The sequence below is a fragment of the Pteronotus mesoamericanus genome, unplaced genomic scaffold, assembly GCF_021234165.1.
Source record: "Pteronotus mesoamericanus isolate MK-2021 breed Mesoamerican mustached bat unplaced genomic scaffold, CSHL_Meso_final scaffold_54, whole genome shotgun sequence".
Lineage (NCBI taxonomy): Eukaryota > Metazoa > Chordata > Mammalia > Chiroptera > Mormoopidae > Pteronotus > Pteronotus mesoamericanus.
In genome coordinates this window covers 32876749-32898781 of record NW_026555321.1, presented here as the reverse complement: position 1 = coordinate 32898781, position 22033 = coordinate 32876749, and the positions used below count along the sequence as shown (strand labels likewise).

The following is a 22033-nucleotide window of genomic DNA, read 5'->3' as shown; positions in this document are numbered from 1 at the left end:
TAATATTCCATTGCATGGATAGGCCACGTTTTATTCATCTCTTCATCAGTTGACAGACATTTGGGTTGTTTCTATTATTAGGCTAGTATGAATAATGCTTCTATGAACATTCATGTGCAAGTTTTTATATAGACATATGAGGTTGGAAAGGAAAAAGCCCAGCCATTGTTAATATAATAAGAATGTTTGTGCAACATCAATGTAACCTGGCAGTCAAGGAAAGTGGGCTAGAAACTGCATGTGTGAACAATGATGACTTCACTGTACTAGTCAGTGGAGGCGGTAGATACCGTTGAATGAGCGTGTGTACTGTGTGGCCATCTCATTCAAAAAGACTGAGCAAGTAGAGCAATGAATCTTAATCAAATTTTGCCTTAAGCTAGAACATTCTTCCACGGAAACTATAGGATGATTCAGAAGGTCACAGCTAAGAGCAACTGGTGATTGGCAGCTTCATTACAACAACACACCCACTCATGCATCATGTCTTGTGCAAAGTTTTTTGATGAAACACCAAGAGAGGTGACTCAGCCCCTCTACAGCCCAGATTTGGCACCCTGCAACTTCTGGCTTTTTCTAAAACTAAAATCACCTTTGAAGGGGAAGAGATTTCAGGCTGATGATGAGATTCAGGAAAATAAGATGGGGCAGCTGATGGTGACTGGGAGAACTGTGTAAGGTCTCAAGGTGCCTACTTTGACAGGGACTGAGGTGTCATTGTCCTACGTACAATGTTTCTTAATATCCTGTGTCTTCTTCAATAAATGTCTATTTTTCATATTACATGGCTGGGTGTATCTGGACAGACCTGTATGTTTAAATTTTTCTTGATACCTAGAAGTGGAATTCTTAAATCATATGGCAACTAAGTCTACATTTAACATTTTGTGGGATTGCCAAAATATTCTCCAAAGTGACTGAATCATGTTATATTCCCTCCAGCAGTATGCAAAGGTTCCACTTTCTCCACATCTTCATCTATATTTGTCATTGTCTGCCTTTTTTATTTTAGCCATCCTAATGGATATGAAGTGGTGTCTCCCTGTGGTTTTTATTTCCATTTCCTTAATGACTAATGATGCTGAGCATCTTTTCATGTGCTTATTGGCCACTTGTACATGTTCTTGGGAGAAATGTCTATTCAAACCCTTTGTCCATTTTTTAATCAAGTCTCTGCCTGATTCTTGTAGAGCCTATTTTTCTTTGCATTTGACAATTACCCTGAAATCTTATTTTATTTGCCTCTGGTTACTTTTCCAGCTTACCCAGGTCCTACTGGATCTTGTTGCCACTTAATTTCCTATAATTTTCAAGAGCTGTAGGATCATATCATCATAGAATCAATCTCATTGAAGCCCAAATAAACTTCTGGTACAATGTTTGACACATAGAAAGACCTCAGGAAATGTTTGCTGATTCCATGGAATGAATGAATGAATGAATGAATGAATGAATGAATGAATGAAGAGACTTCAACAACGAATCATAGCCTCTTAAGAAGAAATGAACCTTAGAAGCCACCTAGTCTAGGACAACAAAAAAAACAACCTGTGCACTGCCCCTCTAAATTCTGCCCATGGCAGACATTTATTGATCACAGGACTGTTTTTAGCTGAAGTCTGGACCAGGCTCATGATTTTTGACACAGAGATCTGGGCAGTCACTACCAAAGTATAAGAGTTGACATGAGAGGGGAGATTTATTTGCAATCATTGTCAGATTTCAAAACTGAAGTTCAGAGAAGCATTATAAATGTGCATTTTCAAAACTCTGTCTATCTGACTCCAAAACCAGCATTTGCTTCACCATGTCCTACTAAAGCAACTTCCAGCACTGATACACAGCGATTCTAAATCACCTATCTTTGCTTTGACAATGACAATTTTGGAATGGTTCTTTACCAAGTTCCCAGGTGCTGGTCGGTTGCCTTGTGCTGTTCCCTCTTGTTGGGGCACACTCAGTCCCAGCCAGCCCCTAGCCACCTAACTGACTCCTGGGGCAAGCTCCTGCCACCACTAATGCCTGGTGACTCCTGCCCATCAGAGAATGCACTCGAGGGGCATGAGTCTTGTCACAGTTCAGCGCTCTTGTCAGCTGAGCACCTCTTCTTGCCTGCTGACCCTGGCAAAAGGATCAGATGCGGGCAGCATTATTGTCCCCTCACACACCCCAGGCCTCAGTGGGGGTCAGGGGGCAAGGCTGTCAAGGGGCATGGCCCTTCCCTTCCCACCTCAGGGCCCACACTCACCTTCTCCTTCATCTTCTCAATTTTCTTCACAGAGCTGCGGCGCTGGGGCCGGTCCTCATGACGTAGCAGGTTCATGCTGAGCTCTCCCGCCTTGTTGAACTGCTTCTCCTCCTGTTTCTCAGCCTCCTTCAGCTTGCTCTCCGCACTGATGCTCTCTGCATGGTACATGTGGTAGGTCTTCATGACCTGAGGACACAGGAGTGTGGGAATCAACAGGCTATTAGGGCCCAGCCTGGGCCCCCTAAGTTCTGTGCCACAGTCTGCTCAGCCCTCCCTCTTCCCATGATACACTCTGAGCTCCTGCAGTTCTTTACTTCTGCACAAACTCTCTGAGGACCAACAATGATGATGATGATCAGTAGCAGCTTCATCATCATCATCATCATCATCATTGTCATCGTCATTGTCATCAACACCATCATTAAGTCCTTATTAAGTACCAGGAATGGACAAGTAAAGAGAAAATTTAAAAGGGCACTCACAGTCCCAAGCATCTGAGGTCTCAGAGGTGATAAGGGAAAGCTGGCTCTTCCTCAATTACCCTCTCTAGTCTGCTCCCTCCTGCAGGGCCATTGGGAAAGCCCCTCCTCCAATACTCATGGAGCTTCCACGGGTATATTCTTCTTACTCCCATACAAATTATTTTCTCTGCTGTTTCTTTAAGTAAAATTGGCCTACAAATCGCTCTGTCCGCAAAAGGAATACTACCAGGTAACTGAATTCATATCTTATGCTCTCTGAACTAAACTCATCCTTGGCTATAAAATGACTGTAAAGTATATTGCACTCTGCTACTCTGCATCCATAATAAAAGCTGTTTATTGTTATAACAAGGAATTTTTGAGTCAGAGAAAATCCTGGGTGTCATCTAATCTGATGACCAAATTTTATAAATAGGGAAACTGAGGCCCAGAGGGCAAAGTGGCTTCTCCAAGATCATACAGTATTATCAGCACAGTCTCCAGACTTTATGTCCATGTGGCCAACCCCACAATCAAGACATAGAGCATGTCCATCACACTGAAAAGATCCCTTGTGCCTCTCTGCAGTCAATCCCCACTCCTACCCCAGACCCAGGCAATCACTGCTTTGTTTTCTGTCACTGTAGAACTGTATACACAAGGAACCATAGAATATAAACTCTTTTGTGTCTGTCCTCTTTCATGCAGCATAAGTTTTTTGAGATTCCCCTATGTTGTTGCAGGTATCAGAAGTTTTTTTTATTGCTGAGTAGCATTCCATTGTATGACTATACCACAATTTGTTTATCTATTCATATATTGATAGTTATATGGATTGTTCACAGTTTTGTAAGGCTACTATGAATATTCATGGACAATTCTTTGCATGAACATATGTTTTCATTTCTTAGATAAATATCTAGAAGTGGGGTGGAGAGTCAGGGTAAGTGTATATTTAGCCACATTAGAAATCTGGTCTGTGACTTTTAATCCACCATTTTTCTAACATATAATACTGTTTCCTTAATTTATTACAATTTTCTCAGCAGTTGAAATAGGGCAGCCTTGGACCATTATCCTGTTTCCTGGTCTCCAACTAAAAGTACACTTTTCCTTTGCAATATCAAATGTATGATCAACTTTCTGTGCTAAGAAACACAAGAAATCCCGGAATACATGGTTTGTGGGTCTTGTTCATTCTCTTCTCCTGTTATTTGGACAATTACAGCAGCTAATGGAGCAGAGGCTTCCGCCTGGGGATGGGAAGTGCTCCTGCCTAACAGGCCCTTTAAAGTCAGGGAACTTGGAATGAAATACTGGCCAACGTTATAACCTTATTCATTCTCATTTAAAGTCTTGTGAAGTAAGTTTATTACAATGAAGATTTCTTATGTAACTTTTATCAGTAAACCACAGCATTGATCTGTGGTTCAGAAAGTGCCTTTGCCAGAGGTCAGGAGTCAACAGGGGCAACATCTATTGTAGAGTGTGGTAGGTAAGAATATGGACTCTGGGCCCAAATGACTGGGCTGAATCCTGAGGCTGCCGCTTACAAACGGTGTGACTTTGGGCAAGGGGTAACCCCTCTGACCTCTCCTTCCTCATCTGTAAAATGAGGATAATGACACCTACCTAATAGGTTTTTTGTGAGGACTTAATGAGTTAATTTTTTTAAAGTTCTGGGAACACTGCTTTCCACACAGTTAGAGCCATGCTACCATTATCAGCATCCTCCCTGTTTGGGCTGAGGGTTTGAGAACCTTGAACTCACTTGACTGCAAAAAAAAAATAAATAAAATAAAATAAAATAAATTGCAAACTCTAGAGAACATTAACTATTGTGGGAAAGCTATTCTATACCATGCTTTTCCCTCCTTCTTTCAACCTGAGAACCTCCCAAAATTTCAAAACAATAAATGAATAAAAAATGATATCACTTTTTCTTTCTGGGTCTTGGTGAAAAGACCTCTTCTCTGCATTCCACCCTATTTTTTACTTATTTGCAGTTGCTCTAAAATCTCCAGAGATCACTTTTTTGCTGATTTCATAAACTCCTTATGCCAGTTACACTAAAGCCTGTCTCCAAATTCAAGGGACCAGAAAATGAGCCGGATCCTTGAGCTTTCGACACCTAGTGGCCAAAAGGAAGGACTGCAGGCTTATAGATAACCAAAGCAGTTGTCTATTTTCAACCACCTCCTTTATGCCCGGGCTCCAGGAACATAATGTGGCTAGGGGTTGGGAATGCCTGCTCAAGTCTGTCTTCAGGGCCCCTGACTTTCCCCTTCTTGAAGCTTTTCTCCGTATATCTCTCCACATCCATATTCACCACTGGTCCGTTCGCTTCACCACCATAATGCTGGTGAAGTTCATTTCTGGACTCCACCCTTTCTAAGTTCAATTATTCATGTTACATCCATTTTTTTCTACTTCAGCTGTGGAGGTCTGCTTATCTCACCACTAAATCTATCATCTGTGTTAGGTAGATCAGAGGAAGAGAAAGCATTTCTATTTGCAGCTAGATCTTCCTGTCCAATCACCTATGCACACATCCATCTACTCACTCAAAGGTCAGCATCCCAGCAGGGAGTTCTCACATTTTCCTTTGCCCAGTTTTCTACTCTTCTTGAACCACAGAGCACTCTTCCTGTTCTTCAACAAGCCAGACTTCCAAGTGCAGTCTCTAAACTGCATTCCAAAATCCCATGTTTGGAGAACACAGTCCTGACAATGCTGGGGACACACGGTATGCGATTCAATTGGTCATTCCTGATCTCAAGATCAGTGAACGGGATCACCCAGGGTGACTTACGTCCAACAGCTGCTACAAAAGAATTTACCTGGGGATTTCTCTGAAATGAGCCTAACTATTTGTATCAAGAATCCTCTAGATAAATAAACTTATTTTATTTAATTAACTGAAACATAGGAGTCAAAGTGAAACATCCTCAGTTCAAGAGCCTCGAACGGTCTGCTCAATATTGCCAGTCCAGGATATATTAAATAATATTTAAACTTATCTATTACTTCAGAGTTTGTAAGCCTCTCTTTTTATTATCCCCAAGGAGAGTTTCAGTTAATCATCCCAATTCTGGGAGCGAATGTGATAACAATAACAGTGACAATAGCAGCTAACATTTATAGAGCACTTACTACCTGCCAGGTCTTTACATATTGTAACTCATTTCTCTCTCTCTCTCTCTCTCTCTCTCTCTCTCTCTCTCTCTCTCTCTCTCACACACACACACACACACACACACACACACACACACACACAAATCCTATGAGGCCCTGGCCAGTGTGGCTCAGTTGGTTAGAGCATGGTCCCATACAGCAAAAGATGAGAGTTCAATTCCCGGTCAGGGCACATACCTAGGTTGTTGGTTCAAGCCCTGGTCAGGGCGCATATAGGAGGCAACTGATTGATGTTTCTCTCTCCCTTCCTCTCTCTCTAAAATCAATAAACATATTTTTTAAAAACCTTATGAGGTGGACACCATGTGATCCCTGCTTTATAGATGAGGAAGCCACAAAATAGGGATGAAAGGATCCTCTACCCCACAGGGACCCGGGAGACCTGGCTTTGAGACCTAACGCTCCTGCCCCTTGCTGGGTGAGCATGGCAGAGGCTTGCCTCTCCGTGCTGCCTAGTGAAGACTGGATGGGGAGTAGATAAGACGGTGCTCCATAAATTGCAACTGTAAAGTGACTGGCTGACAGCACTGTTGGGCTGAGAAGGGAGCAGAGATGGATGCAGGAGTTTAGCTGAGGCCCCGGCCTCCAAACCAGGACCACTAAAGGGCCCCTCAGAGGCATACACCTGGTTTCATGCCAGATGCGGGTTCCCTTTCCAGCCCTCCAGACCCCATTAGGAGGGTTCCTCAGAACAAGTCTAGTACTGCATAGGAACATGGAAGTTGAGATCTCTGTTCTTGGGCCCAAATTAGTTTCATTAGTGCTTGGAAGGTCCTCCAGAAATCTTGTATTATTAACCCATCATTGAAGGAAATTAAGGCCCAGAAATAGCATGCGTATTGTCCAAAGTCAGACAGCCAGGTCTCCTTAGTTGTGGACACTGTCTTTTCTGGTTAATGACACTGCCTTCTGCAGTATACACTTTGCCTTCCTTCTGCAGTATACACTTTGCCTTTTACATCTTCCCAAATCCTCAGCTCATGAAAACAGGAAAGCATTATCTGCACAGCCCTTCAGATGCTTGTTTGAATGCAAAAGAAGGCAAAGGCAATCTAGAAGTTGACAATGTCAATAACAGGACATGCTGGGGCAGGATAAGGATCAGTTGTTAGAAAACAGGTTTCCCACAGTGGAGTCCACGTGCACTCCCTCTACCCCAGGTCTGGCCATACCTGGGCCATTCAAGAGTGGCATGTGGATGAGACCCAGCGCATGCCAAAGACATCCTTGAAGGAAAAGAGAAGTCCCCAGATTTCAGTCTGGCCACCTACACTGTGTGGCCTACACATTCTTCATAGAACTTATCGATACTATCTTATTTATTCATTTTGCATGTTTATAAACAGTCTTATTGCAACTAAAGTTAAAGTCTGTGAGGGCCAGGACCCTGCTTATGATCATATTCACTGTATTAAAGTGGAGATTTGCACCTGGTAAATATCCATATGTGTTTGCATGAATGAATGAATAGATGGGTGGATGGATGGACAGAAGGAAGGCACAGAGGGAGGGAAGGAGGGAGAATAAAACAGAAGTTCAGTTCTACTGTCTTCAATCTGATAAATATAGTTGGGTTGGGGCACAGCTATACTTTCATTCATCACATTTTTATTAAACAGGTTATTATGTGCTAGGTACCATGCTAGGAAATACCACAGTGTGGAAGGTAGATAGGGTTTCTGCCCTCACAGACTATACCTTCTAGTAGGGACACAATTATATAGGTGATTATCATATGGTGTGATAAGTGCTATGATAAGGAAAATACAGGGCACTAAAGAAAGGCTCCCTGGAGGAAGTGACAACTAAACTGAACCTTGAAGACAAGTAGCAGTTAGCTGGGCGAACAGGGCATGGAGTGAGGCTGGGAGGTGGAGTATTCCAGACAAAGGGACCACGTGAGCATTCGGCCGCAGGAGCTGAAACAGGTTTGAAGCGCAGGGGTTTGAGCACCAGCCAAAGGAGCTACTTCCTTATTCTCCCCCAGCTACTCCCCAGGGGACATCTGTTGTTTTTCTCTGCCTAGGATCATCTAGTTCTCCTTCTAGAACAGCTTTCTGATTTTCTTTGAGGAAGTCCCCCAAATTCCTCTCCTCATTCTCAGTCCATGTGGTTGATGGGAAACTGACGCCAGTCTGCAGTCCTAGGGGTGGGTGTGAGATCCAGGCCTGGCCAATTAGTAACATCATGTTAATCTGGCCACAGACACGGGCTCTCAGGATTCCAGCCAGGCCAAAGGGAGACAGCCCTGGGCTTGACTGGAAAGCCTGGGAAGGGCAAGGTCTCCTTCCACTAGGGGGCGCCAAGCGGTTAGGAAGTGAGCGTGCAATGGGGCGGTGAGATTTATCTTTGCGACCACCCTGGAGAAACAGGATCATGAAAGCTGCACAGAGGAAAACAAAACCAAAAGAGGGAGAGAGGCTGACTTCCAAAGGTAGATGGATAGGTGGGTGGATGGACAGATGGAAAGAAGGCAGGAAGAAAGAAAGGAGGGAGGAAAAGTGAGAGAGAGAATAAAATAAAAGGGAGAAGGTACTGTTGTATTGCCTTTGATCTGCTATTTTGGAGGTGCCGCTTGTTGCAGAAGAGTGAGAGCACTGGGGTGCCAGCAGGACCCCCCACCCCAGGTCACTTGTTGACTGCACTGAGTCTTCCGTAGTTACCCAGAAATTCGCTTAAATTCAAGTATGTGGAGCTGCCTGCCGTGGACCCAGTGCTGCAAGAGGCACAGCAGCAGGCTGTGAACAGTCCAAGAGATGGTCTTTGAAGTGCCTTGTACATCCCTGATGTTCCCAGGGTGCTTACTGAAGCAGAGAAGGGAGGGGGGATATATGAATAAAAGAAAGAAACTTGTTTTGCCCACAAGGAGTTTAGAATCCGGGTAGGGAAACGAGTAAAGCGTGTGAAAGGATGATACAGCAGCCCAAGACTGAGTATGGTATGTGCTGGATAAGTAGCCTGGGAGAGAGGGAGTCTAGACCATGAGCCTGTGGGGGCTGCAGCCGGTGATCGATACACATTTGTTGAGTGAATAAATTTGTTGAGAGGGAGAGTGTGGGCATGCATGAGAGATTAATCAAGAGTTCAGAAAAAGGATGCCTCTGGGTGATCTTCTGTGATCAAGGGTGAGTTTTGAGCTTGGCACTTTGGTGGGAAGGAATTTAAGAAGCAAAGGGGAGGGGAGGAAGAGAAAGAGAATTCTCAATGGGAAAGAGAATGTGGAATTCCAGCAGAGCAAACCAATTACAGAAAAATATGGTGTGAGGTCCTGTTGTACCACCCACCAAATACATTTCTGCATCATAGCCAGTGTTCCCCATTCACTCACCGTCTTGGATTCTAACACCCATCCCAAGTCCAGTTAGATTTTGTCTCCAAGCAGATAGCAAGGTCAGTTCTCGGCCAAACTGCGGTGTTCTGCAACTATTTCCTGGAGACAGCAAGGGCATGCTCACCCCCGTCACCTCAGGTGATCCTCAGAACAGCGCTCCATATTGCAGGTGAGAATACTGAGCACCCACGAGCTACGCGCATGCCTAAGATCCCACAGGAAGCAAGGAGCAGGCTTTGGCTTCAGCATGTCCTTCTTGACTCTAAACCCACACTCCTTCCTTGGGCACTTTTGTGTCCATGATCCCACCACCCCAACTTTGTGTCTTCTGCTTTGATAGGTAACACATTCCCACAGCTGGAACTTTTAGAGAGTAATCATGTCCAGGGTCCCGTCCCAGATGTACAGAATGAGAAGCTGGAGTTGCAAATCATTATATCCCACCATAATGACCCACTGTTGCCCATGCACACGGCACAGCAAAGAGGCCCAGGGCCCTCTCAGACCTCTGGTTAGCCTCCCTCCAGCTCTGGGCACTCTTCAGAAAGGGGGTCCCGCCTCTAACGGCAGCAGATGTTGAGCAGGACTTACTGTATAGAGCTCATTGGTGACCTTCAGGAGCTCCTCGTGCATCTGCAGGCCAATCTCCTTGCTCTGGAATATGAAAGAGCAGATGTCAGACAGGAGAAGGTAGCTGGTTGCATTACATTTCCTTTTCAACACAACAAGGGCAGGAATGCTTGGGGTGCAGTGCAGTGGGAAGGGCTGCAGAAATCAACATACACCTCAGAATAGGTGTCCCTAATTCAATACTCATTAACATCTCATAAGAGAGGGGTTCCACAGAACACATTTTGAGAAATAATGATCTAGCATCTCAGTTCATCAGGAGTTGCACAGGTAAGTAGACAGCCCTCTGAATCAGTGCAGAAGATTAAGGTTCTAGCCTCCGCCATGTCACCAACTGGTCATGTGGCCTTGAAGACTTAGTTACCACATCTATAAAATAAAAAACTAAAGAAACTCTTCCCAAAGCATGCTTGGGGCGGGGAGTTGCCACACTAAAAATAGGGGGCAGGGGCTTCTGTGAAATACATTTGGGAAGAGCTAGTTAGGCAAAGTGAGACAGACTCTCTTACTGCAGAAGTTTAGAGGCTGTTATACCCTCAGGTGCATGACCTTTCTAAGGGGGAGTGTAGGTCAGCAGCCCCTGGACTCAGTGGTAGCTGGGGAGGGCTCACTACCAAGCTCCTTCTCCTCACCCACATCCTTCCTATCAGATTCTGGGCCTGGAATTGCCAAGGATCACTTGTCTGAAGGCAGTCCTTGTATACACCAGCTCTCTTAACAGAGAGCAAAAGCTCCGGGACGATTCCCAGAGATCTGCTGAGACCTTGCTCCAGCTCTGGTGACTAAAGAAAAGGAACCCAATCCAAAAGTACAGCAGAGCCTCAGTGAACCTTTCTGTGCAGGGCTCACAGGGAACCTTCAGTTTCATCCCATGCATCTACAGGGCTGCTCGATGAACCCAATTAACTACCCCCATTTCCTCCTATTCTCCCCGAGTCTCAGTCTGTGCCTCAGTTTCTCCCGTGGCCCTTCTCCCTGACATTTGTCCCACTGATGACTGGACTCTCTGACACCCACAGTGGCTCCTGTCAGTGCTCAGTCTCACCAGCATCTCTGATACCCAAGATCCAGTTTCTTCTGTGTTTATTTTCATGATCTCTTTTGAAGGTACTTAATGCACATGGTCATAGAAACCCTAACATCCAGTAAGGTAACCATGAAGTCTTCCAGGCTCCCAGACCCCTGCCCAGAGTCAGCTGCTATTCACAGTTTCTTCTGATACCTTCCAGAAACAGTTTATGGATACACAAGCATGCATTTGGATAGCATATGTTCTTTTTTAAACACAAATGGGAGTGTTCTATGTATACCTTTGCGTCTTGCTTCTTCTACCTAACAATATATCTGAGAGATTTTTCCTTCACAGCCCATGTAGCTCTTGCATCTTCCTTTTTTGACACCTTCTTGGGACTCTATATACCAGATGTGACATAATTAATTAACAAGCTACATAGTGATGGGCATTTAGATCGTCTACAGTCTCCTATTATTTCAAACAATGATGCGATGAACATCCTTGTGCTCTATCACTGTGCACATGGGCAGAAACCCCCGTCAGATAAATTCCTAGAAGCAGTTCTGCTGGGAAGACTCCTGCCTTCAAAATACCTACCAGCCTTGCCTTCTCAGCCCCTCCCCCAGCCGGCTCCCCACGCACTACTGACTCCAACTCCCACTTCTCGGCGACCAGCAGCCATGTCATCATCTCCACGGCCCTCTCCTGGGCTCCGTGCTGCAGGTCCATGAGCTCAAGCTCAGAGACCTATATTTTCAGCTGTTGCAAAACAGCATCGTCTGGATGTCCCCTCATCACATTGAACTCAAGTTACCCACAAATAAACTCCTGAACTTTCCTCCATCTCCTTGAGTTTAGTCAATGGGATAATATCTTCCCAGGCATGGCAAGTGGAAAATGTGGAGTTATTTTTGACACTTTAAAAATATCCCTCTTCCCCTGTCCACTCTGTCACTGCCACCTGCCTTCTAACGGCCCAGTCCTTTGTTCTCAGTGGCAGGTGATGCTGGTTCCCTCCCCACCCGCCATCTTGCCCTTCCAGCTTCCTAACAGAGCTGTGAATTTGGCTCTGCACTCAACCCTCCAGCTGACTTCTTCCAAGGACACTGACCCCACCCCACTTTGAGATGAGAGATTCTGATCTGTGTTGTTAGCCCAGGGGTATGTGACTTAACTGGATGGAAGAGAAGGATTTGCATGGTTAAGAGGAAGGTTTTAGTTTTCCTTTGACCCCAGCTGCTACCAGCACACATCTTAGGACCATAAAAGGAAGCAGCCTTGGGTGGCAGAACAAAAAAAAAATCCTGGCTTCTTAATGACTTCCTGAGAAACTGGTTGAATTGAACCCAAAGCCCTCCTCCCAGTGAACATCCACTTCTGTGGCCTTATTGGCTAAGCCACTTTAAGCTGGGGTTGTCACTTGCAGCCGAAAGCATCCTAAAAGATAGGTTTCCCACTGCCAGTTCCAGAACAAGCATGTCATCATTGCAGGACCCAGATTACTGAAGCTGCCCCTTCACCAAGTCCCCGGCTCTTGTCCCCAAGTCTGTATGCCTGTGCCCATGTAACTTCCTAGAAATGTATTTCATTGCGTCCCTCCAAAGTTTCCTCAAAGCCTACAGGATCAAGATCCAGCTCTTCAGCTGGACTTTCAAGGCTCTGGGCAACTCAGGCTGACTAGCCTGGTCAGACAGTAGAGAGGGCTGCATTTTGGAGCCACAGATACAGGAACTGGAAATAGGGGTTTAAACCATTTAACCTCTCAGCACATCAGCTACCCGATCTGTAAAATAACACTTATTTTCTTTGCACCTATAAAGGGAAGTGTAATGATCATGCTTGCTTATCTATTTATTTATTTGTCATTTGTTTCCCCCACTTAAATGTAAACCCATGAGAGGAACAACTTTCTCTCTGGTGGTAGATCATCAGCTCCCCAAGTTGCTAGGAGGTCTGGCAGCTGCCAACCCCTAGCCAAGAGCACCCTCCAGGGATAGCCTCAGAGGACAAGGTGACATACCTTCCAAAGACTGACACCTCATCCAAAGGTGGATCTGTGCGGAGCACAGGGGCCCGCCCTTCCTGCCTCAACTTGCCCAGTGCTGAACTGCCGCTCTGCCTACAACAGCCCATCAGGCTGCCAGGAATTCGGTAAGGCGTCATGGCTCACCTTCACCACGCTTCTTCCCTCCCGTCCCCTCCCCAGGCATGGATCTCAAGAATGATTCCTAATTATTCTGCTAGATGCTAAATTTAGGTGTCAGAGTTGGCTTTCCAGGGTACCCAGTCTTCAACACCTCGCTTCCCCTGCCCTCCCTGCAATGCCACAAAGCCTGTCACGTAGTGGGTGCTCAACTGTTGAATAAATCTATGAGCAAATGAAATGACAGCTCCTCTAAGCCTCAGTCTCCTTATCTGTATAAGTGAGATGATGTCATGGGTGTCATGGAGTCCCTATGAGGGTGAAAAGAGATATCACATGTGGCAGCACCTGGCATCAGTGAAGAGCTTGGGAAATAGTAGTATAAGTTGGATCAACATCCACTGATGCCAGGGACCGGCTAGGAAATTGCCCAGAAAAGGAAATACAAGTTGAATTTTTTTATTAGGTTGTCCCTTAAGGATCTCCCAGTTTGTCAGGATCGGGAGTTAAGAACCAAATAATTGTAAGGTGGGAGGTAGAAAGGCCTGCACAAGAGTGAAAGATGAGGGGATGTGGGGTGAAGTGATGAAGAGGAAGCAGGGGCTGCCACCAGAGCCATCTCAGCTTGCATGAATGGACAGACACGATATTCTAGGAAGGGGACAGAGCCTGATCAAAGGCAGAAACTGGCCGTTGGGAAAAGCTTGGTTTGAACAGAGAGAAGCACAGCAACAGAGGAATGAAGAGCAGCTTGAAATGGAGCCTGAGCCAGGGCACACGGGCTTATGTAGTACAGGCTTCATTCAGAGAGGAACTGGGAGCCTCTGAAGGCTCTTAGGCAGGCGAGTACAATGATCAGAGCTGTGCCTCTTCAGGAAGACGAAGACGGGGTGTGTACGGAGGATGGATTGGATGGGGGGTGGGGAGCTGGAGGTCCGGTTCTGTGTTTCCTCGATGGCCCGGTAAGCCACCAGACGGAATCCGCCTGCGTCTCTGCTCATCTCCTTCTCAGCACCAAGCATGGGGCTGGCCACAGAGTGAGTGCTCAGCAAATAGTTACTAAACTGCAAGGACTCAAAGGAATTTTATTTTGTTATGGTTGGGGTTGGTTGGAAGGGAAATATTCTCAACTACAGTTCCAGAAACTACTGAATGAAGAACCCAAACCAAACATTCCACCAGGAACAGGAGGCCAAACCCCTGATAATCTCTAGCAGACCATCACACCCAGCCCTTGGGGACCAAGTGGCAACATATTAGCACTCTTTGTTCACATTTCTCACATGACTTTCGTGCCTGCAGAGGTCAGGGGTGGTAGGCTGCTTCCTTCAAGCACAGGAAGTATGTGGACTGAACAAAATGATTATATTGGACCAAGGAGGGCTCAGCCATGGCAATGTGGTTCTTTGAAGTTGAAAGGGTCCAGCACTGTCTGCCTGACCCAAATAAGTTTGTAAAACCAGGTGGCAGGTGGCCCCAGACCTGTTTTTTTCCTCTACCCTCAGCTAATGCTTTAATGGGGGGTGAGGGCTGTCCTGGGCATTGTACGATGCCTAGCATCATCTCTGGCCTCGAACCACTAGATACCAGTAGCATTCCCCACCCCGCCGTGAGTTGTGACAACAAAAATTATCTCCAGACATGGCCAGATGGCCTGTGGGGGACAAAGTCATCCTGGGTGAGAACCATTCCCTACACCAAGAGCTCCAAGTGGCAGCTTCTCTGGCCTGCAGACAAGTTTTATTTGGCCATTCAGTGTTTTAAGATAATCTGATTCTTTCCCCAGCTTTTATAAATCAGGAAATTCCCCTTATATGTGCAGATTTTCTGCTTCTCCTGAAAAACTAGAAGATCCAGCCATACTGGGTCCAGCATGGTGGCCCTTTTGGATGGGGTTTGTATTCTCCCCAGGGCCCAGCATCTCCCTCCACTCATCCCCCTCACTCATCTGGCCCGTGAGGGCATTTGAGTTTATGACCCAGAAACCAGTAGGGTCTCACAGGCGGTGGCCATCTGACTCCTCTGGTGCATTGAGGACAGCATCGCAGACCTGCCAAATCAGAACCCGTGAGAGCGCCTTTGTGACCAACATCCTCCCCCGCTTTGAGAGCCACCGCAGTCCGCTTCCCGAGACCGAACCTCCAGGTTCCCTCGCGGACCCTGACAGCACAGCCTGAATAGAATCCCAGTGCTCCCTGAACTCATTCTCCTCTTGCACCTCTATGGCCAATTCCTCACCTAGCTTTCATTTGATTTACACAAGCATTTACTTAAACTTACTAGATACCAGCTTCAACGAGACACCAAAGACACAAAGCTGAATGGGACGTAGACCTTAGCTCTATCAATCGCAGCTAGCGTTTATGGAGTACTTTTCATTTGCTGAATACTGTCCAAAGTCACTCGGATACATTATCTAACTTAAACCTTTAAGGTAGGTCATAATATTATGCCCACTTGACAGATGAGAGCCAGAGGCTCAGAAGGGTTGAGCCATTAGCCCTGGGTTGCACAGAGAGGAAGTGGCAGAGTCAGAATTCAGCATTTAGTTGGTCTGACTCCAAAGCTGACCCTTGTAATAACTTTCTGTGGTCTGCTTCCTTAGGGCCTAGCATGATATACAGGCACACAGATGAAATAAGCCCTTGAAATGCTGTGATAGTGATGAAGTCAGGCCACAAGGAAGGTGTGAAGAAGGAGGGCGTGCCCTCTGGACACCACCTGCCTGTCCAATTCACTTTCTTACCACCTGTGCAGAAATCTGCTTCCTTGCTCCTTCTCCCCACTTGCAGGCATGTCTACTCGTCCTTTGTCTGGTTCTTCTGGGCCCACCTGCCCTATTAGGAATTAACCAGCCATAATGGCCATCTCTGACTTCACCCTTCCTCCTTCTGATAATGGACCATGAAATATGATGGGACTGACCCTTGCGTGTCTGGTCACAGAAGATGGTCCATTGGGCATGGGATGCAATGTAACCAGAGTGCTCTGGCTCCTTGTCTAGTGATAGGGTCAGAGAGGGAAACGTATTCCAGGCTTAGCCAATAAGAATCTTCTCTGGGAACGTTCTAACCACCACATCCTCAGATCATCTCTCCTCTGGAGTCACTAAGCTAGAGTGTCAGGGGTCCTGGGCTGCCCATGAAGAGGGGAATTAGGGCCTTGACAGCAGCATTAGAGTTCTGAATCTAGATGTGCCTAGATAAGACATGCCCCTGGACTTTTCCAGGTTATGGGACCCAGCAACTTTTCATTTTTGCCTATATGAAAGAATACTGATGTAATACGTACTTACATAAGTGTGAAAATACCCAAATGACCATGGAGTGAGACAGCCTTCTGAAAACCCTCCACCAAGGACCAGTTTTCACACAGTTCCTGCAAAAGGACCAAGTTCCAACCACGTAGAGGGCACATAAGCTCCTTAAGGCTGGAGCCCAGGCTCCCCAGAGTGCAGAACACAAAGACTACACAGAAGGAGCTCTGTGAACGCCTGCACACAAAGCCCCCACACAGTGATGTCAAATGGGACCAGCTGGCTAAATTTTTTTGACACAATGGTTCCTGAGTTAAATAAATTTCTTCACCGTGAAAATCTTACAGCATATTGTTTGATTTAGTTTTCAATACGGGGTTAATCATGTTTTTAAGGGAAAACCCTCAAGACTATTACTATAGGTCCTAGGGCTTTATGAGCTGTATTTGAAAAATTTTGTTAGTAAGGGGCATGTCTCTGTCTCCCTTAAATGAACTTAGAAACGGGTCATTCCCATGGCTAAAGTCACTCTTTATGTCTAGAAAATAATGCTGTCATAAAATATTGGGTTTTTTAAAAAAGATTTTATTTATTTATTTTTAGAGAGAAGGGAAGGGAAGGAGAAAGCAGGGAGAGAAAGCATTGATCAGTTGCCTCTTGTACGCACCCAGACCATTACTGAACCCTGCAACCCAGGTATGTGCCCTGACCGGGAAGTGAACTGACAATCTTTCTCTCTTTGTGGGGAGACGCCCAACCAACTGAGCCACACCAGTCAGAGCAAAAGTGTTGTGTTTTAATGACAAGGCTGCCCCTTCACTTCTCCAAAGGAGACCATTTGAAACAATCTTTCAGAAAATTTTAATGCAGGACGTAAGGTGGAGCCTTCCTCAACCCCCAATTACCCATGAGGGGCTTTCAGGCCTCTCTTCCATCTCACCAGACCCTCCTACAGCAAGGCCTGTCTCTCTTTTCTCACTCTGCTTGACTAGATCTCCTCATGTAGGGTTACCTTTGGGACAGTCCACAGTTTCCAGTTCTGAGGTTCCAAGCAAACAATAGGAAGCAAACAAACTAACAAAACTAAATAAAAACAAAAACTTCTGGCTCTTGTAGTTCTAAATCCCACTGCTTTTCCACACTCCGGCTTGTTTTCTCATCAAATAACAGAACTGGAGACCCACAGATGTTCCCTATTTAAGTATCTGGTGTATGTAAGCACTGGCCATCTCCCAAAGAGATTTTGTTTTCATTTCCAAAGCAAAGGCTTTAAAGGCGTGCCTCAGAGGAATGGGGCTTCTCCAGTCCATCCTGGAAGGTCAGCTTATCCCCAAGCATGGCAGCTGGGACAGCTATGGCTGACTGTTTCTTCTGGCTGTGTCCTAGCTTGCCAAGAACTTGGCTGCCTGTGCTTTGTCATGTCACCACTCCTTGCCTCCCAACATCATCCTTAGCCTACACTCTGCCCCACCTTCCATCTGGACCCTTGTTACTCTTCCCCTGTCCCCCCATCATCTTTGTTTCCCTGCTCCTGCTCACCTCGCTTCTTTTCAACTCTTTCCCAAACTAATTTATGCCTCCTGTTCCTGCAGCTCCAAATGCTGTCTTCTACACGCTGTTTTTGCAAGAAGCTGGAATGCAGGCTTGAACCTTGAACTCTCCCCGCATCCCACCTTCCAACCCCCACCTCCATTGCTGGGGCTGAGATACTGGGCTGCAAGAAAATAGGAAGGTTCTGGAACCACTCATCCTAGGTTGTTGGCCATGGTGGGCCCCACTGGAGTCCAGCAATGAGCTGAAGCAATAAGTCTAGCATTATGTCTGACACCTTCTTCCCCCTGTAATTACTCCCAGCATCTCTCTGGGATGCTGTTTGCATTGAAAGCCTTCATTTTCAGAAATGCTTAAAATAACACGTCTGAGGAAGTCTAAGGATACCTTGGGATGGCTATGAACAAATGAACTGACATGGTCACGCTAGATGTTTCTGGATCTCTACTAATAATACTAAATATTAGTTAATAATACTTATGTTAATAATAAGCTTGGTACTATTACTAACAATAATACTTATCATAGTAGTTAATAACAACAACAATAGCTATTGTTTCTTGATATCTTAGCATGTGCCAGGCACAATGATAACTGCTTTATAGATAATACCTCTTGTAAGCCTAATAATATTGCCCCATTCATGGGAAGCACTATCATTAACACCACTTTAAAGATCAGAACACCAGGGCTCAAGGAGGGTGAGTAATTTGCCCAAGATCATAGAGCTAGTAAATCTGATTCTCTCAACCACTCGACTCTGTAGCCTTCATCAAGAGAGCCAACGCTCTATACACCTTTAGAATTTTTTTCCCAAACATTCCAAAATAATTATAAAACATGGATACTCCTCTGCCTCAGAATGAAAAGCATACTAATATTTACAAGGGTCTGCTTTAGATCCTCATAAATATCAAATAACATAGAGTGCTCAGTGCCATTTTACAGAATCTCCTGTTATCTGTGACCACAGTCTGGCCCCGCCTCCTGGCTTCCAGGCCAAGACTAAAGGAGATGGTATGGATTTTTGGGCTGAGTTTCTGCTGAAACAGGTCATACACAGGAGAATGTTGCTTGACTATGTCCCTGATGTCAGCCTATGTTGTTGTTTATTTGTTTGTTTGTTTGTTTGTTTGTTGCCATGAATCTCTTACAGATAGGAGTGACTGATTGAGGGAGTGAGAGTCTGTGTGTCCTGAGGAACATGACAAAGTTGTCTTCCTGAAAAGTCAATATCTATGAAAACCTGAGGCCACTCAGTTCTGAGCTGTTTTCTCCCCTCTACATTATCTTCAAGGTGAATATGGATGTTTTCTGGCTTATTTGTTGGATTAAAACATTATTGATCACCCTGCTGAATCACTGACCTCAAATATCTCTTTAAACTCCTTGTTATTTTATAATCTGATCTTTAATTTCATTTGCATTGTTAGTGACTAGGATGTAATGAGGATTGCACGGCATTTCAGAAATGCCTGTAGCTATGTATCCACCCATCTATTTATCACCCTTCCACCCACTAATCCACCTACCCAGCTACCTATCTACCCATCCACCCACCCACCCACCCAAGAACCTACCCATCCACTCATTCATCCACTCATCCAACCACCATTCATCTATCCCTTCCTTCCTTTATATTCCCATATCAACCCCCCTGATCCAGGCCCCTACTATCTTCCACCACTAACCTGTATTTTAGTGTATATGTATTAGTAACATGTAACTACTCTCCCTGAGTCCTGCACCTCTTTTCAAAGCCATCTGACACACCAAAGTAATCATCCTTAAACTTGGCTCTGATCATGTCACTCCCTATTCAAGAACCTGCTATGAATGTTCTAGACATTGTTCTAAATGTTGTTCTCCAGTGTCTAGAAAATAAAGCCCAGATTCTGACACCCAAGGGCCTCCTTGATCTGCCTTCACCACCCCCTTAATTTCAGTTCTCCAATATTCAAATATCTAAGTATTAAACATCTCCAATATTTAAACATGCACAAGAGTCGAGGGAACAATAACAAACACCCCAGAACATGTCACCCAAACTAGATTTCCCATTTTTGCTTCAAAATTGCTTTTAGAAAGCAAAATAGTTACAGCTGAAGTCTTCTTTGTCACCCTTCTTACTCCCTCATTCCTCAATTACTATTCTGAAGCTGGTATGTATTCTTACATGGTCCACATTTGGATAGGTCTATGTCAGACAGGCATCTAACAATATGAACAATATGAACTATTAATTTGTTTTAAATTATATTAAAATATCATAGCGATCCTTGCTTTTTTTTTGCCCAACATTATCTTTCAAGTTTTACCCACATTTATATATGGAGATCTAGTTCCATTGTATGACTGTCCATTGCCTACTTAACCATTCCCTTCCTGATGGATATTTAGGCGACTTCTCTTTGTTTCTTTACTACAAACACTGTTGCAGCAAATACCCTTGTACAAGACCTTGTGTATGTGCACATATACTCAATATCTTTAGGTTACACTTAGGTGAAATTGATGGGTCACAGGGTATATACCTTTTCCTTCAATTCACTGTTACTAGATACTGCCCAACTGTTCTCAAAGGAGGTGGGCAAACTTACAGGTTTATTAGGAGGATCTGAGTGGCCCTGCTGCTCCACATTCTTGCCAGCATGCAGGATTGCTTTACCAATGCAATGGGACTCACACTGTGCCTCCTTTCATTTTACCCTCTCCACATTCCCAGTAATTATGAGCATCTATTCTTATATTTTTAACCATTTAAAAATAGTTTTCTGTGACTTACCCATTCATATCTTTTACCCATATTTTTATTGGCTTGTTTGTCCCTTTCTTATTAATTTGTAAGAACTGATTTTATATTCCTAGTATTAACCTTTTATGAATTTTGTACATGCCAAATATCTTCTTGTTTCATCTGTATTTTCCCTTGTTAGTTACTGTTGTAGGAAGATTGTTTTAGTTTAATATAATGGGATTTATTAATATTTTCTTTATGGTTTGTGCTTTTTATTTTCAGAAATAAAACTTTTTTTTTATGTTTCTTTTCCAACCCCCAAGATTTTAAATATACTCCCTCATATTTTCTTCCAAAAGTTTTAAAGTTTTGCTTTTTACCTTTAGCACTTTAATCCATCTAGAATATATTTTTGTGAACTAAAGTGAAGGTCTTATTTTTTTCCATACTAAAAAATATAGATGTGGTATGAGTATGTGTAAAATCACTTTATGAAATAACAAGACAAGGATGATCAACCAATGTAATCAACCCCATTTACAAAATACTCTATCCTTTCCCCTGGTCTATAATGCATCTTCACTGTATACTGTGTTCCTATGTGTAAAGGGCTGTTTCTGGGCTCCGATCTGTCCCGTTGATCAGTTTACCTAGCACTGCTCTAGCACCACCTGTTTTACTATCACTTTAGGGAAATCTTGATCGTTTGCTAAGACAAATGATCCCACAAATACCAAAATAATAACAATAATAATAACCTACAGACCTTATTTTTTTTAATTATAGTGTAATAAAGTTACAAGTTAAAGACAAGCTTTCAAAAAATCTTTGAAACTAAAATAAACCTAAGTCTGAATAATTCATAAGGCAAAGAAGAAATTGTAATGCAAATTATGAAACACTTATATCTGAATGACAATGAAAGCATTACTTATCAAATCTCCTAGGATGTAGTTAATTTGTAGCATTAATGGCATTAATTTTCAATCATTCTTGTTTTATAATATATGCATTTTTTAAGTAACATTTTCTAATTGAATGTGGTGGGCACAAAGGAACATTATTAATTTTTGTAAATTGATCTTGTAACCAGCCATTTTATTGAACTCTCTTGAGCAGCAAGTATGATATTTGCTGTTGGTTATTGGTAAATACCCTTTGTCAGGCTAAGGAAGCTCCTATTTATTACTAATTCGCTAAGAGTTTGTGTCTTAAATGGTAAAAATTTAGAATCATTCCTTTTAAAAGTCAAGAGTGCCACTTCTCTCCCATTTTCCTTCACACTGTACCAAATGGAGTCCTAACCAATATAACAAGGCAAGAAAAAGAAATAAGAGGTTATCAAAGAAGAGTTAAGACCCCCACCATTAGAACTAATCAGTGAGTAGTTTCCTGAGCACAATTTTTTACTTCTAACCATTTATTTAAAATGTGTACCCTGAATAAAATATTCCTTTATCTCAATC

The 22033-nt window shown here is 44.1% G+C and overlaps 1 protein-coding gene across 5 annotated transcripts in view; it reads right to left on the bottom strand.

The window, feature by feature from the left end:
- The window catches only part of SRGAP3 (SLIT-ROBO Rho GTPase activating protein 3), a 238718-nt gene that overhangs the window by 72116 nt on the left and 144569 nt on the right, over window positions 1-22033 (bottom strand). For all 5 annotated transcript variants that reach the window (XM_054595576.1, XM_054595577.1, XM_054595573.1 and 2 more), the window contains exons 4-5: window positions 9827-9889; window positions 2249-2434 (exon numbers count right to left, since the gene is read on the bottom strand). In XM_054595576.1, coding sequence (XP_054451551.1) covers window positions 2249-2434; window positions 9827-9889 — 249 coding nt within the window. The remainder of the gene's footprint in view (window positions 1-2248; window positions 2435-9826; window positions 9890-22033) is intronic.